Source organism: Ascaphus truei, chromosome 7 (assembly GCF_040206685.1).
Source record: "Ascaphus truei isolate aAscTru1 chromosome 7, aAscTru1.hap1, whole genome shotgun sequence".
NCBI lineage: Eukaryota > Metazoa > Chordata > Amphibia > Anura > Ascaphidae > Ascaphus > Ascaphus truei.
In genome coordinates, this window is record NC_134489.1 from 24,989,664 (window position 1) to 25,003,438 (window position 13,775).

General features: G+C 47.9%; 1 protein-coding gene across 1 annotated transcript in view; it reads right to left on the bottom strand.

The window, feature by feature from the left end:
- The window catches only part of COL6A1 (collagen type VI alpha 1 chain), a 42,763-nt gene extending 30,282 nt beyond the window's left edge, over nucleotides 1–12,481 (bottom strand). The window contains exons 1-11 of the mRNA XM_075607398.1: nucleotides 12,156–12,481; nucleotides 10,571–10,700; nucleotides 9,491–9,691; nucleotides 6,910–7,069; nucleotides 6,564–6,686; nucleotides 3,725–3,745; nucleotides 3,548–3,568; nucleotides 3,057–3,101; nucleotides 2,897–2,950; nucleotides 2,302–2,346; nucleotides 2,185–2,211 (exon numbers count right to left, since the gene is read on the bottom strand). Coding sequence (XP_075463513.1) covers nucleotides 2,185–2,211; nucleotides 2,302–2,346; nucleotides 2,897–2,950; nucleotides 3,057–3,101; nucleotides 3,548–3,568; nucleotides 3,725–3,745; nucleotides 6,564–6,686; nucleotides 6,910–7,069; nucleotides 9,491–9,691; nucleotides 10,571–10,700; nucleotides 12,156–12,330 — 1,002 coding nt within the window. The 5' untranslated portion in view covers nucleotides 12,331–12,481. The remainder of the gene's footprint in view (nucleotides 1–2,184; nucleotides 2,212–2,301; nucleotides 2,347–2,896; nucleotides 2,951–3,056; nucleotides 3,102–3,547; nucleotides 3,569–3,724; nucleotides 3,746–6,563; nucleotides 6,687–6,909; nucleotides 7,070–9,490; nucleotides 9,692–10,570; nucleotides 10,701–12,155) is intronic.
- Between the last annotated feature and the right edge of the window lie 1,294 nt (nucleotides 12,482–13,775).

The following is a 13,775-nucleotide window of genomic DNA, read 5'->3' on the forward strand; positions in this document are numbered from 1 at the left end:
ATGCATAGAGTTGAATACCTGGAGGAGGAGAGAGAGAAGAATGGTGCCACAGTAGATACCTGGGAGATATGCTAATGAGATATGTCAAGTGTATTTAAATAACCCAAATCCCACACTTCCTTAAACATTTTCCATAAGAACTATGCTGACAAGTCAAAGGCACCTTGTGAGGAAGGGGGTACTGTTGTCAGGCCCAACAGGATTCGACCCACAACCCCCGATCTTCTTTACAGCAGCTTTAGCAGTGTGCACTAAACCAGTTGATGGGCAGTAGCATTATGCATTGTCACAGTATACTTTTGAGCTCTACCACTCACACCTACAGTATATCTAATTCAGCTATTAGCATATCTCACAGGTATACCAGGTGTACTCTTTTTTGTGCACAAAGAACATTGAACTGGCAACAGTGAAGTGATTTGCTTCTAAATAAGCAACTAGGAGGGGGCTGGAGGTGTGAACAGTGAGCGGTTAAAAAGTATGTTGTGACATTGATGCTATCAGCAGCTGGTTTAGCTCACGCTGCTAGAGTTGTGGGTTCTTATACTGTTTGGCGTGACACCAATACACCTTTCCACACAAGGGGCCGTAGACTTGTCAATATACCAGAGATACATTGTAGCAGAGCAGCAGCCTGGAGAGAGCCTCCCTGTTTCCAGCTCACATGTACAGTGACCCGAGCTTCTCCCTGTGTGCAGCTCACATGTACAGCGCCCTGAGCTTCTCCCTGTGTGCCGTTCACATGTACAGTGCCCTGAGCTTCTCCCTGTGTGCCGTTCACATGTACAGCGCCCTGAGCTTCTCCCTGTGTGCAGCTCACACGTACAGTGACCCGAGCTTCTCCCTGTGTGCAGCTCACATGTACAGCGCCCTGAGCTTCTCCCTGTGTGCCGTTCACATGTAGAGTGCCCTGAGCTTCTCCCTGTGTGCAGCTCACATATACAGCGCCCTGAGCTTCTCCCTGTGTGCAGCTCACATGTACTGCACCCTGAGCTTCTCCCTGTGTGCCGTTCACATGTACAGCGCCCTGAGCTTCTCCCTTTGTGCCGTTCACATGTACAGCGCCCTGAGCTTCTCCCTGTGTGCCGTTCACATGTACAGCGCCCTGAGCTTCTCCCTGTGTGCAGCTCACATGTACAGTGACCCAAGCTTCTCCCTGTGTGCAGCTCACATGTACAGTGACCCGAGCTTCTCCCTGTGTGCCGTTCACATGTACAGTGACCCGAGCTTTTACCTGTGTGCAGCTCACATGTACAGTGACCAGAGCTTCTCCCTGTGTGCAGCTCACATGTACAGTGACCCAAGCTTCTCCCTGTGTGCAGCTCACATGTACAGTGACCCGAGCTTCTCCCTGTGTGCAGCTCACATGTACAGTGACCCGAGCTTCTCCCTGTGTGCAGCTCACATGTACAGTGACCCGAGCTTCTCCCTGTGTGCAGCTCACATGTACAGTGACCCAAGCTTCTCCCTGTGTGCAGCTCACATGTACAGTGACCCGAGCTTCTCCCTGTGTGCAGCTCACATGTACAGTGACCCGAGCTTCTCCCTGTGTGCCGTTCACATGTACAGTGACCCGAGCTTCTCCCTGTGTGCAGCTCACATATACAGCGCCCTGAGCTTCTCCCTGTGTGCAGCTCACATGTACAGTGACCCGAGCTTCTCCCTGTGTGCAGCTCACATGTACAGTGACCCGAGCTTCTCCCTGTGTGCAGCTCATATGTACAGTGACCAGAGCTTCTCCCTGTGTGCAGCTCACATGTACAGTGACCCGAGCTTCTCCCTGTGTGCAGCTCACATGTACAGTGACCCAAGCTTCTCCCTGTGTGCAGCTCACATGTACAGTGACCCGAGCTTCTCCCTGTGTGCAGCTCACATGTACAGTGACCCGAGCTTCTCCCTGTGTGCCGTTCACATGTACAGTGACCCGAGCTTCTCCCTGTGTGCAGCTCACATATACAGCGCCCTGAGCTTCTCCCTGTGTGCAGCTCACATGTACAGTGACCCGAGCTTCTCCCTGTGTGCAGCTCACATGTACAGTGACCCGAGCTTCTCCCTGTGTGCAGCTCATATGTACAGTGACCCAAGCTTCTCCCTGTGTGCAGCTCACATGTACAGTGACCCGAGCTTCTCCCTGTGTGCAGCTCACATGTACAGGTCCCAATGATTTCTCGGTACCAAGCTCACCTTCTCCCCTCTGGATCCTCGATCACCCTGCAGAGAAAGAGAATAGGACAAATGTCAGCATCTGGTCACAAATGGCGACATCATAAAAACAGGAGAGAAGGGGACAGTGACACTCACCTTCATCCCCTGGTAACCTACAGGTCCGATATCTCCTTGCCGGCCCTGCAGAGACACACAGAGTGTCAGACACACACACATACAGGCGAGGATACAGAAACATACATACACACAGAGTCACACAGGCAGATACAGATACACACAGAGATAAACAGAGACACACAGAAACACACAGAGACACTGACACAAATACCCAAAGACACACACAGACATAATCATATATTGTAGATATACACAGATAAACACATTCTTATAAATGTACACACTGGTGCACTGTATCTTTATCACACGTGTGCTATTCTGCATATGTCTATGTGTATCTGTCTATCTATATGTATCTGTGTGAGCGTGTGAGCATGTGTGATTGAAGCGCAGTAAAGGGCTAAGAGCAGTGTGCGAGTGCAGAGTGAGTGTAGTGTGTGAATGCAAAGCGAGCTCCGTTTGTACAGAGCGTTGAGTGCAGAGTGAGTGCACTGTGTTGTGTCTGGATGCAGGGTATAGTGCGTTAATGCACTAGTGCCGTGTTGAATGCAGTTCTGTGATGCAGCTTAGTGCTGTGATGCCCAGCGATGGCTCAGCGAGATCTCGCACTCACAGGGTCCCCACCAACTCCTCGATCTCCCGGAAGTCCAATCTTCCCGGTCTCTCCCTGCAATCAGATAGACAGGGTCAGTTGGGGGGTGGAGGGGAAGGGAAGGGGGTGGGGAGTTCTGATGCGGTGCCATGTAAAGAGGATGCCATGTGACTCCACTCACCTCATAACCTGGGTCACCAGGCGGTCCTGGTGGGCCACGGGGGGGCTAGAAAAAAAAGTGAGAGGTATGAGGAGGTAAGAAGAGAGACTCACAGACGTATCTGTAAGAAGAACAGATGAAGTGCGCTCAGGTCACACGGTGACTGTCATGTGGTCAGGGACATCATGACCTGTACAGAACGTCTCCAACTCATTGTATCCTGCGTGAACCTACACATCTCTCACTCAGACTCACATTCCATTGCTTGGACCAGGGGTAGCCAACTCCAATCCTCAACAGGTCAGATTTTAAGGATACCCCTGCTTCAGCACAGGTGGCTCAATCAGTGGCTCAGTCAATGACTGAGCCACCGATTGAGTCATCTGTGCTGAAGCAGGGATATCCTTAAAATCTGACCTGTTGGTGGCCCTTGAGGACTGGAGTTGGCAACCTTTGGATTGGACCAATCTCACTTCTCTGTAATAACTGTATGATTTGTTTGTTTTTCTTACCTGACACTCGTAAGAGCAGCACTGCAAAGGGATAGGAGGGAGAGGGGGAGAGAGAGAAAGAGAGGGAGAGATGAGTCACATTGTATTGCTTTGTCCTTACATTCTCTGTGAAGTTATTTTATTTTTACCCTTCACATATTTTATCCTCTGGATATTGAGGACTCGTTGAGGACTCACCCCGTGCTCTGCGTTGGATTTCTGAAACAGAGAAGGAAACGCTCATTACTGCAAAGTAAATCACAGCATTACTGCAGAGTGTTACACAGTATTACTGCAGAGTGTTACACAGTATTACTGCAGAGTGTTACACAGCATTACTGCAGAGTGTTACACAGCATTACTGCAGAGTGTTACACAGCATTACTGCAGAGTGTTACACAGTATTACTGCAGAGTGTTACACAGCATTACTGCAAAGTAAATCACAGCATTACTGCAGAGTGTTACACAGTATTACTGCAAAGTAAATCACAGCATTACTGCAGAGTGTTACACAGTATTACTGCAAAGTAAATCACAGCATTACTGCAGAGTGTTACACAGTATTACTGCAAAGTAAATCACAGCATTACTGCAGAGTGTTACACAGTATTACTGCAAAGTAAATCACAGCATTACTGCAGAGTGTTACACAGTATTACTGCAAAGTAAATCACAGCATTACTGCAGAGTGTTACACAGTATTACTGCAAAGTAAATCACAGCATTACTGCAGAGTGTTACACAGTATTACTGCAAAGTAAATCACAGCATTACTGCAGAGTGTTACACAGCATTACTGCAGAGTGTTACACAGCATTACTGCAGAGTGTTACACAGCATTACTGCAAAGTAAATCACAGCATTACTGCAGAGTGTTACACAGTATTACTGCAGAGTGTTACACAGCATTACTGCAGAGTGTTACACAGTATTACTGCAAAGTAAATCACAGCATTACTGCAGAGTGTTACACAGCATTACTGCAGAGTGTTACACAGTATTACTGCAGAGTGTTACACAGCATTACTGCAGAGTGTTACACAGTATTACTGCAAAGTAAATCACAGCATTACTGCAGAGTGTTACACAGCATTACTGCAGAGTGTTACACAGTATTACTGCAGAGTGTTACACAGCATTACTGCAAAGTAAATCACAGCATTACTGCAGAGTGTTACACAGTATTACTGCAGAGTGTTATACAGTATTACTGCAGAGTGTTACACAGTATTACTGCAGTGTTACACAGTATTACTGCAGAGTGTTACACAGCATTACTGCACAGTGTTACACAGTATTACTGCAGAGTGTTACACAGCATTACTGCAGTGTTACACAGTATTACTGCAGAGTGTTACACAGTATTACTGCAGAGTGTTACACAGTATTACTGCAGAGTGTTACACAGTATTACTGCAGAGTGTTACACAGCATTACTGCAGAGTGTTACACAGCATTACTGCAGAGTGTTACACAGTATTACTGCAGAGTGTTATACAGTATTACTGCAGAGTGTTACACAGTATTACTGCAGAGTGTTACACAGTATTACTGCAGTGTTACACAGTATTACTGCAGAGTGTTACACAGTATTACTGCAGTGTTACACAGTATTACTGCAGAGTGTTACACAGTATTACTGCAGAGTGTTACACAGTATTACTGCAGAGTGTTACACAGTATTACTGCAGAGTGTTACACAGTATTACTGCAGAGTGTTACACAGTATTACTGCAGAGTGTTACACAGTATTACTGCAGTGTTACACAGTATTACTGCAGAGTGTTACACAGTATTACTACAGTGTTACACAGTATTACTGCACAGTGTTACACAGTATTACTGCAGTGTTACACAGTATTACTGCAGAGTGTTACACAGTATTACTGCACAGTGTTACACAGTATTACTGCAGAGTGTTACACAGTATTACTTCAGTGTTACACAGCATTACTGTAGAGTGTTACACAGCATTACTGCAGTGTTACACAGTATTACTGCAGAGTGTTACACAGTATTACTGCAGAGTGTTACACAGTATTACTGCAGAGTGTTACACAGTATTACTGCAGAGTGTTACACATTATTACTTCAGTGTTACACAGCATTACTGCAGAGTGTTACACAGCATTACTGCAGTGTTACACAGTATTACTGCAGAGTGTTACACAGTATTACTGCAGAGTGTTACACAGTATTACTTCAGTGTTACACAGCATTACTGCAGAGTGTTACACAGCATTACTGCAGTGTTACACAGTATTACTGCAGAGTGTTACACAGTATTACTGCAGAGTGTTACACAGTATTACTGCAGAGTGTTACACAGTATTACTGCAGAGTGTTACACAGTATTAATGCAGAGTGTTACACAGTATTACTGCAGAGTGTTACACAGTATTACTGCAGAGTGTTACACAGTATTACTGCAGAGTGTTACACAGTATTACTGCAGAGTGTTACACAGTATTACTGCAGAGTGTTACACAGTATTACTGCAGAGTGTTACACAGTATTATTGCAGAGTGTTACACAGTATTACTGCAGAGTGTTACACAGTATTACTGCAGTGTTACACAGTATTACTGCACAGTGTTACACAGTATTACTGCAGAGTGTTACACAGTATTACTGCAGAGTGTTACACAGTATTACTGCAGAGTGTTACACAGTATTACTGCAGAGTGTTACACAGTATTACTGCAGAGTGTTACACAGTATTACTGCAGAGTGTTACACAGTATTATTGCAGAGTGTTACACAGTATTACTGCAGAGTGTTACACAGTATTACTGCAGTGTTACACAGTATTACTGCAGAGTGTTACACAGTATTACTGCAAAGAAGCGCACAGTGATACTGTAAAATATCACACAATATTACTGCAAAGTATCGCACAGTATTACTGCAGAGTATTGCACAGCAGAGTACTGCGCAGTGTTACTGAAGAGTATCGCCTTGTTCTTAGGGTTCTTAGAGTTTAGTTGATACAGTATGTCACACGTTATATACGTGACATTCCGCCACCTACTTACGATGGTATCGATTATGGTGTCAATGGTGGTCTCTATGTCCTGGGCAGACAGGCCGATGGAGCTGGTGGCCGTGAAGTTCTTCCGGTAGCTGGGATCGGAGGCGATGACATTCAGCCGTGGCTCCTAAACACAGAGGGAAGGGGTCAGACACCTGTGTATGAGGCTGAACTCAGCAGGGGGACCTGCATGGATACTGTACAGGTCATTCAATATTCCATGAGATAGGAGGACATAGGGGTCTCTACAGACTGTAGAAGTTAATTAAGGGACACCCCTCCCCAATAAGACAACACCCCTTTATGATCTGCATGTGGGGGAACATCATAATATGCCAATGGGATCCTACCAGGTGGTTCGGTGAGATGGCAACAGAGAAGACTTTGATGCCCAGGTGTTTGGCTTCATTGGCTGCATCTTCCAGTCCCCCACAAGGTTCCTTGTAGCCCTCCAGAGGGTGGCCATCAGTCACCACAATCAGGTACTTGTTCTCTCTCTGGTGGGAGCCTCTGAAAGGAGCAGGACATATCACACCCTCATACTATACCCTCTGAATATGATGCCGGACCTATGCTCAGAGCATAACGCATAAACATTGCTTATACTACATCAACACCCATGTGATATACCAGAATTCAAACAGAGTGAGGAAGGAGTCCCTGACCTGGGAAGCTTACAATCGAAACAGAGAAGAGCGAGTATTCAAGACACAGCGTGATCCCATGGGATGTGTCAAGGCTACTGCAATCTCTAGCAGAGAGGCAGGGGGAGTGGTCATATGATGCATCTGACCAGGGCCGGCTGCAGCAGTGGAGAGCAGGGACAACTGTCCCAGGTGCTGTGGCTGTGGGGGGCCTGGCTGGCCAGCACTGGAAGTTGGATCTGGCCAGAGGTCGGGCCCAATATCCGCGTCCAGCTGCTGGTTTCCAGGCATCCATTGGCTGCCAGGCCCCAGCTCTCTCTAGCTGCCGCGGGCCTCTCTCTCCTGTTGCAGCCCAGCCTCCAGTGTAAACCCACGCCCGCGTCAGAAGTTGGGACCACCCACGGGATCAGCGCAGCACCGGGAGAGAGAGGTGGGGGTGTGGGAGATAGAAGGGGGGAGTGTGGGAGAGAGAGGGGGGTGGGGATGTGGGAGAGAGAGATATGTGGGGGAAGGGGGGAGAGATGGATGGGGGTGAGGGAAAGGTGTGGGAGAGAGAAAGGGAGAGGTGGGGTGTATGGAGAGAGAGAGAGGTGAGGGTGTGAGAGAGAGAGAGGTGGAAGAGGGTGGGGTGTGGAGAGGGGAGTGAGAGAGGAATGGGGGAGAAAATGAGAGGGAGTGGAGAGATAGGGGAGTGAGAGAGGGAGGGTCGAGATTGGGGTGTGAGATAGAAGAGGGGTCTCCAACACTGGGGGGTGGGGGAGTGTAAACTCCAGTCCTGGGCCACGGAAAAGCTGTCTGCAGCCCTGGATCAAAAAAGTAGTTACTGTATATAGCCTGGGTCCCCCCTGGTCCCCAGTCTGCCCCCTACCTCTGGTTGCAGCTGCGTCTGGCAGTGTAGGCTGGGGGGGAGCATGGAGAGGTTGCGGCAGGCGACCCGGTCACTGGAGGCTACTGGCGTCTCCCCTTGCAGGGCGCCGCCATGTTGGCTGTGATCACGCATGCGCGAGATGCCGCACATGCGCAGTGTAGGCGCGCAAGGCAGCCATAGCAGGCATAGGTTCCATGAGGACTACAGCCCCCAGAAGGCTATGGGGCTGTTTCATTACATGGCCAGCCTAGGCAACAGGACTGCCAGGATTCCCTAATTCCACAATAGATACATACCGCGTGCTAGGAGCACACCAGTCGGAGCTGGGATGAGGAAGGGGTAGGGTGTGTAGGTGCAGGGTGTCTTTGACCCCTGCACTAGGCCAGAGACCCCCTTAGGCCCAAGCTAGGCCCTGACTCCCCTCAGTTTGTGGTCGCTGCAGGGACACTGCCCCTGTAGTACCAGTGTGAGGGACATAGCCAGGACGTGGCGGTAAACTGGCGATCTGGTGGTCTGGGACCAGATCATGGCACTGAGAAAGAGAGAGACTATAAAGGTGGGACACTCCTGCTGGACACCACCCAACTCTGAGGTGGAATAGTCGCTGACGACGATGGCGTGGGGCCGGGCGACCCCTTATCTACAGAGGGCGCTACCGGGTGCTGCAGGTATCAACAAGTGCATCAAGTTTACACATGGTAGTTGTGGGCAGCGCTGTCTCACACATTTGGGTTGGTTGCTGCTTGTGGACACCAGGGTGGTTGGGTGCCCAAGGGAGCCTCAGTACTTTGAGGGGATAATCCATCAGGTGTGGACATAGAGTTGGAGGACACTGTGAGGGTACGGCCATGCAGGGCCTAGTAGGTGGGGATGGTATATTATTATTCTTATGCATACAGTAAACTGTTATTTTATTCAGTGTGTGTATTATTGTATTGGGTCCTGTCACAGGGTTATCCAACATAGTAGGATCCCGTGCAGGTGGAGGCGCTGTCAGTAGAAGAATCAGACACACCACAGGCTCCCAGCAGCAGAGGCTCGGCCCTCCTGTGAGCCACAGGTAATGCACCACACACACTGTAGCCACCATATCTCCCATGGGAAAAGTGTGCAACAATTGGAGGCGCTGCTGAGATCTCAGACCTTGGGTGCCTGACTCAGCAGTCAAAATTAAGTCAATTGGGTGGGGGGAAGTGCGCTATATGTATATTCCACAAGGTGGCTATTGCTTGTTATTAAAAATGGTTTTCTTACTCAATTAAATGCTTTCCTGCTTTATCAACTCGCAAAGATCGTTACATTTAGTATTTGGGAGATATACTCAAATCTAAGCTATAAAGAGGGGAAGCCTGGCAGGGTGACACATACAGACAGTGCCCACTGCCGGAACTGGCATTCTGATGCTCTTGCTGTACATACCCGATCAGGACCTCCTCGATGCCTCTTTTGATAGCGCAGTCGGTGTGGGTTCCTTTCCCAATGTAGTTGACCCTTTCCACCTTGTCCTTTAGGACGTTCTGTCCATTGGGCATACGGGTCAGACCATGAATTAGGATCACCTCGTCACTGTAGTGCAGGGCTCCTGCGTTCCACACAAGGTTACGGTCACATCGGTAATACCTGTTGCAAGAAAGACACTCAGAGAACTCACCACACCACCCCTGCCTGGGGTCCACTTACTGTATGTGTTTTGGAGAGGGGAGAAGTTCGGCGCTTGTGTGTGGTAGGTGTGAGGGGAGTGGAGGGGAGAGATTCTGCTCTCTCAGTGGGTGGGTGTGTATATTAGAGGAGGAGGTGTCTAGATCCCAGTGGGTGTGAATATGAGAGTAGGACAGGTCTATAACCCCGTTGGGTTGGTATGTATTGGAAAGGGATGGGGGGGAGGGGTCTGTGACACAGTTGGGCGGCTTTCTGTGAATTGAAGAGGGTCCTGTGATCCTGTTGGCTGGGTTGGTGAGCATTGTGGAGGGGGAAGTTCTGTGAGGCTGCATATGGGGGGGGCTGTATATTCAGGGCTTTATGTATTAAGGGTTGTGTATTGGGCGCTGCATATGGGGGGCTGTATATATTAAGAGTTGTTTATTGGGTGCTGCGTATGGGGGGCTGTATATTCAGGGCTGTATGTATTAAGTGTTGTGTATGGGGTGCTGAGTATGGGGGGCTGTATATTCAGAGCTATATGTATTAAGGATTGTGTATGGGGGGCTTCGTATGGGGGTCTATATATTCAGAGCTGTATGTATTAAGGATTGTGTATTGGGCGCTGCGTATGGGGGGGCTGTATATATTAAGGGTTATGTATTGGGTGCTGCGTATTGGACCAGCATATAGGGGCAGTGTATTGGAGGTGGCATACGGGGTAGCTACGCCTGGGCGGCTGAGTATGGGGAGCTAGGTATTAAGTGTTGTCAATTGGGGGCTGCATGATGGAGGCTGTGTAATGGGGGGCTGCATAATGAGGACTGCGTAATGGGCATTAAGTGTTGGGGGTTCTGGTACCTAGATGTCAATTTGTCTATGAAGGCATTGGTGAAATCTTTGACTTGTTTCACCAGGTTCCCAAATGGTTTCACACGGAGGGCGACACTCTCTGATGTGTCCAACACAAAGAAGATATCCACTGGGCAGTCTGAGAACAGATAGACAACACAATGTGTCATATTATCACAACTCAACACACAATGTGACTCAATTACACAACTTGTTACACAATGTGTCTGTGTTACATCAACACAACTCAACACAGTATGTGACCCAAAGACAAAAAGTATTTTACATAGTGTCACAACAACTCACAACATGTAACACAGCTCAGCATTGATCCATATAACCCCACTTATAAATCCTCCTATTTCCCCACATAACTCCCCCTATTTCTGCATATAACCCCCCCTATTTCTGCATATAACCCCCCTTATAATTCCTCCTCTGCTGCATAAAACTGCTCCATATCTCCTCCTATGGCTCCATGTAACGCCTCCCTATGACTTCTATTGATCCATATAACTCCTCCCTATAACCCCTCCTACTGCTCCATATAACACCTCTAACACTTCTCCTATTGCACCATATAACTCCCAACTAAAGTCATCTACAGTAATCCATATAACTCCTCCTATTGCTACATATAACTGCTCTATAACTGCTCTTATATAACCACCATCCAAATCACAACCGGTCTCACACTGGGAAAACTACCAAATAGCCTGTTACAGACATAAGATGTTATTCATACACTGGGATAGTGTCGAACGAGACACTATCCCACGCAAACTTCCATCGACTTCAATAAGTTTCCTTACGTTAGTGCCCAGATCAGGACTATCACAGTTTAATGAATAGCCCCCATATCTTAGCATCAATATTATGACATAACCAGCAACTTAATAACTATGTGCAAGGAAGGATCTCTTGTCCCTCTGAATTTATTATTTTCTCCCTCTATCTAGTATTAATTGAATACACATAATGCTAATCTATCGATCGATCTTCACAGAAATAGACAGGGAAACTCAAAGAGAAACACTGAAGTGGTTATAGGGAGTAACAGAAGCTCAGTGAGAGATGGGGAGGGACAGGTCAATTTCTGTGATACCTTTTTAATAAGCAAACAAATATTACATTGATAGGATTTCAGCAGTCAAAGTTCTGCCTTCATCAGGACCAAGATAATGAGCAAATACTGAGTGTTTTTATCATGTTGTTTGGAATTCCCATAAATGAAAACACAACATAAGCAATCGTTTACCAGTATGCAGTCAAAAAATGCTGTGTTCCCCACAAGCAAAATGAAGCAAGTCTTTAAAAGGAGCCAAGGGCAGAGATATTAGAGGCATGGTTATTTGGGAGTGACAAACTTTCTGAGAGTCCCAGATCATGCTCAGATACAGCAGTGCGTCTGGGTGGCAGGTCCATGTCTAATGGTTTAGAAATGTGGGTGTCAATAAGAACTCTGGAACCTGTACGGTGTCGTACTCAGGTGTCACTGTCGGGGATGTCACAGAGCCAAGATGTCATTGTCTGTCACAGTCACTGAGCCGGGATGTCAGTGTCACACAATTAGGGAACTTTTCTCTGCTCTTACCTTGGAAGGAGAGTTTGCTGGGTCCAGGAGGAATGATCATTATCTCTGTATCTGTGCCTGTGCCACCTTCGGGGGGCACCTTGATAGGAACCTGCTGGGTGAGACCCCCCCCAACCAGCAGGAAGAGCTGCAGTAAGGTCATCGTGAGGTCTCCCTGCAGCATCCTCATGGTCATCCCACCCTGACCTGTACCCTGCGACTATCAGACTGGAGGGGACAGTCAGGGATTCTGCAAGCGCCTGTGGATCCTACCTAATTTTGTGCTGTAGGACAGAGAGGGCGCAACGAGAGGCGAGCTGCAGGGAGGGAGAGGAGGGAGTGCTGACTTCTATGGGGTGGGAAGGCTGAGCTCTGAGAGGGAGAGGTGGGGTGGGAGGGCGGTACTGAGACCAGAGAGGGGGGGATCTGTGCTACTCAGAGCTTCCACTTAAACATGAACCAGGATCATAGTCTCCACTCTCTGGGTCTGGGTTTTGGGCTCCCACCTCCCTGCATCTTATAGTCTGTGTGCTCTTAGAAAGCTCTGCACACTGTTGGAATAGTGGCAGTGCCTGTGCTGTTCTCACTGCTGTACATACATGCATGTTGTGCTCTCCCAGATTGAGTAACATAACATTCTCCAATTCTTTCCCTCCTTGGCTATTGTAACCTTTCACTGTCACTCTCTCCCATGATGGGATTTCTGTGTGCAATTCATGTTCTTCTCTTGTACACGCTGCGTATATTCTGAAATTGTTTAATGCTGTATTTATTCTATATGTGTTCTGTACACATATGTATTTTATACGTTCTATACACACTGTGTAACCTATGTGTGCGCTGCACACACGGTGAGCCCAATTTAAAGTTTAGACGTAATCGACAAAATATTGATGGTGTTAAAAGGACAGCACCGCTCAATTGATTTTAGTGGAATTACGACCTGATGTGGAGTAAGACTGTGTCCCCGCTAGCGCTGAGTGCGCTGAGCAGACGGTGCTTGCGACAGTTACTCATGCTATGCGCGCTTGTGTGTGGGCACACACGCTCACCCGCGCTCGGCGCTTAGATAAACAAAAAATGATACTTTCCCGCGTGCTCAACTACCCGCAATGCCCCCCTGCGCGCGTGTAAATGCTGGACACCCGGCGCTGATGCATGGAACGCTCTCCAAGCATGAGCGCGCTCAGCGCCAGCGGGGACTCAGCCTTAGGCATTACAGAGACGTTAGCAGCTAGTCTTAAAATAGATAATAAAGTCATAGATTTGGTTTATTGTCTATGCGTATCTTTGAACTCTTTCACAATCAAACATCTGTGCATAATTATTACATCCGCGTAACTTTTGCACTTAATTTGCCTCAGCACACGCCCTTAAAAACATTACTTTTGTGGGAATGGCCTCAGTCTGCAACAATCGAGTCCAGCAGGAGAAAGCTCTGCGGCCCGAGGACCGAGGAAACGAGCCGGCTGGGAGAAAAAGAAAGCTCACATCTAACAGGGAGGAAAACGTGCTTACATTATAATAAACTATTTCCCTTCTCCAGGGTCTTGGTCTGTTCTCAAGAATAGCAAGCATTGCCAGGCAGCGACTGGCCAGTCACAGAGCAGCAACTGCAGCCACAGCTGCAGGAAATGTCTG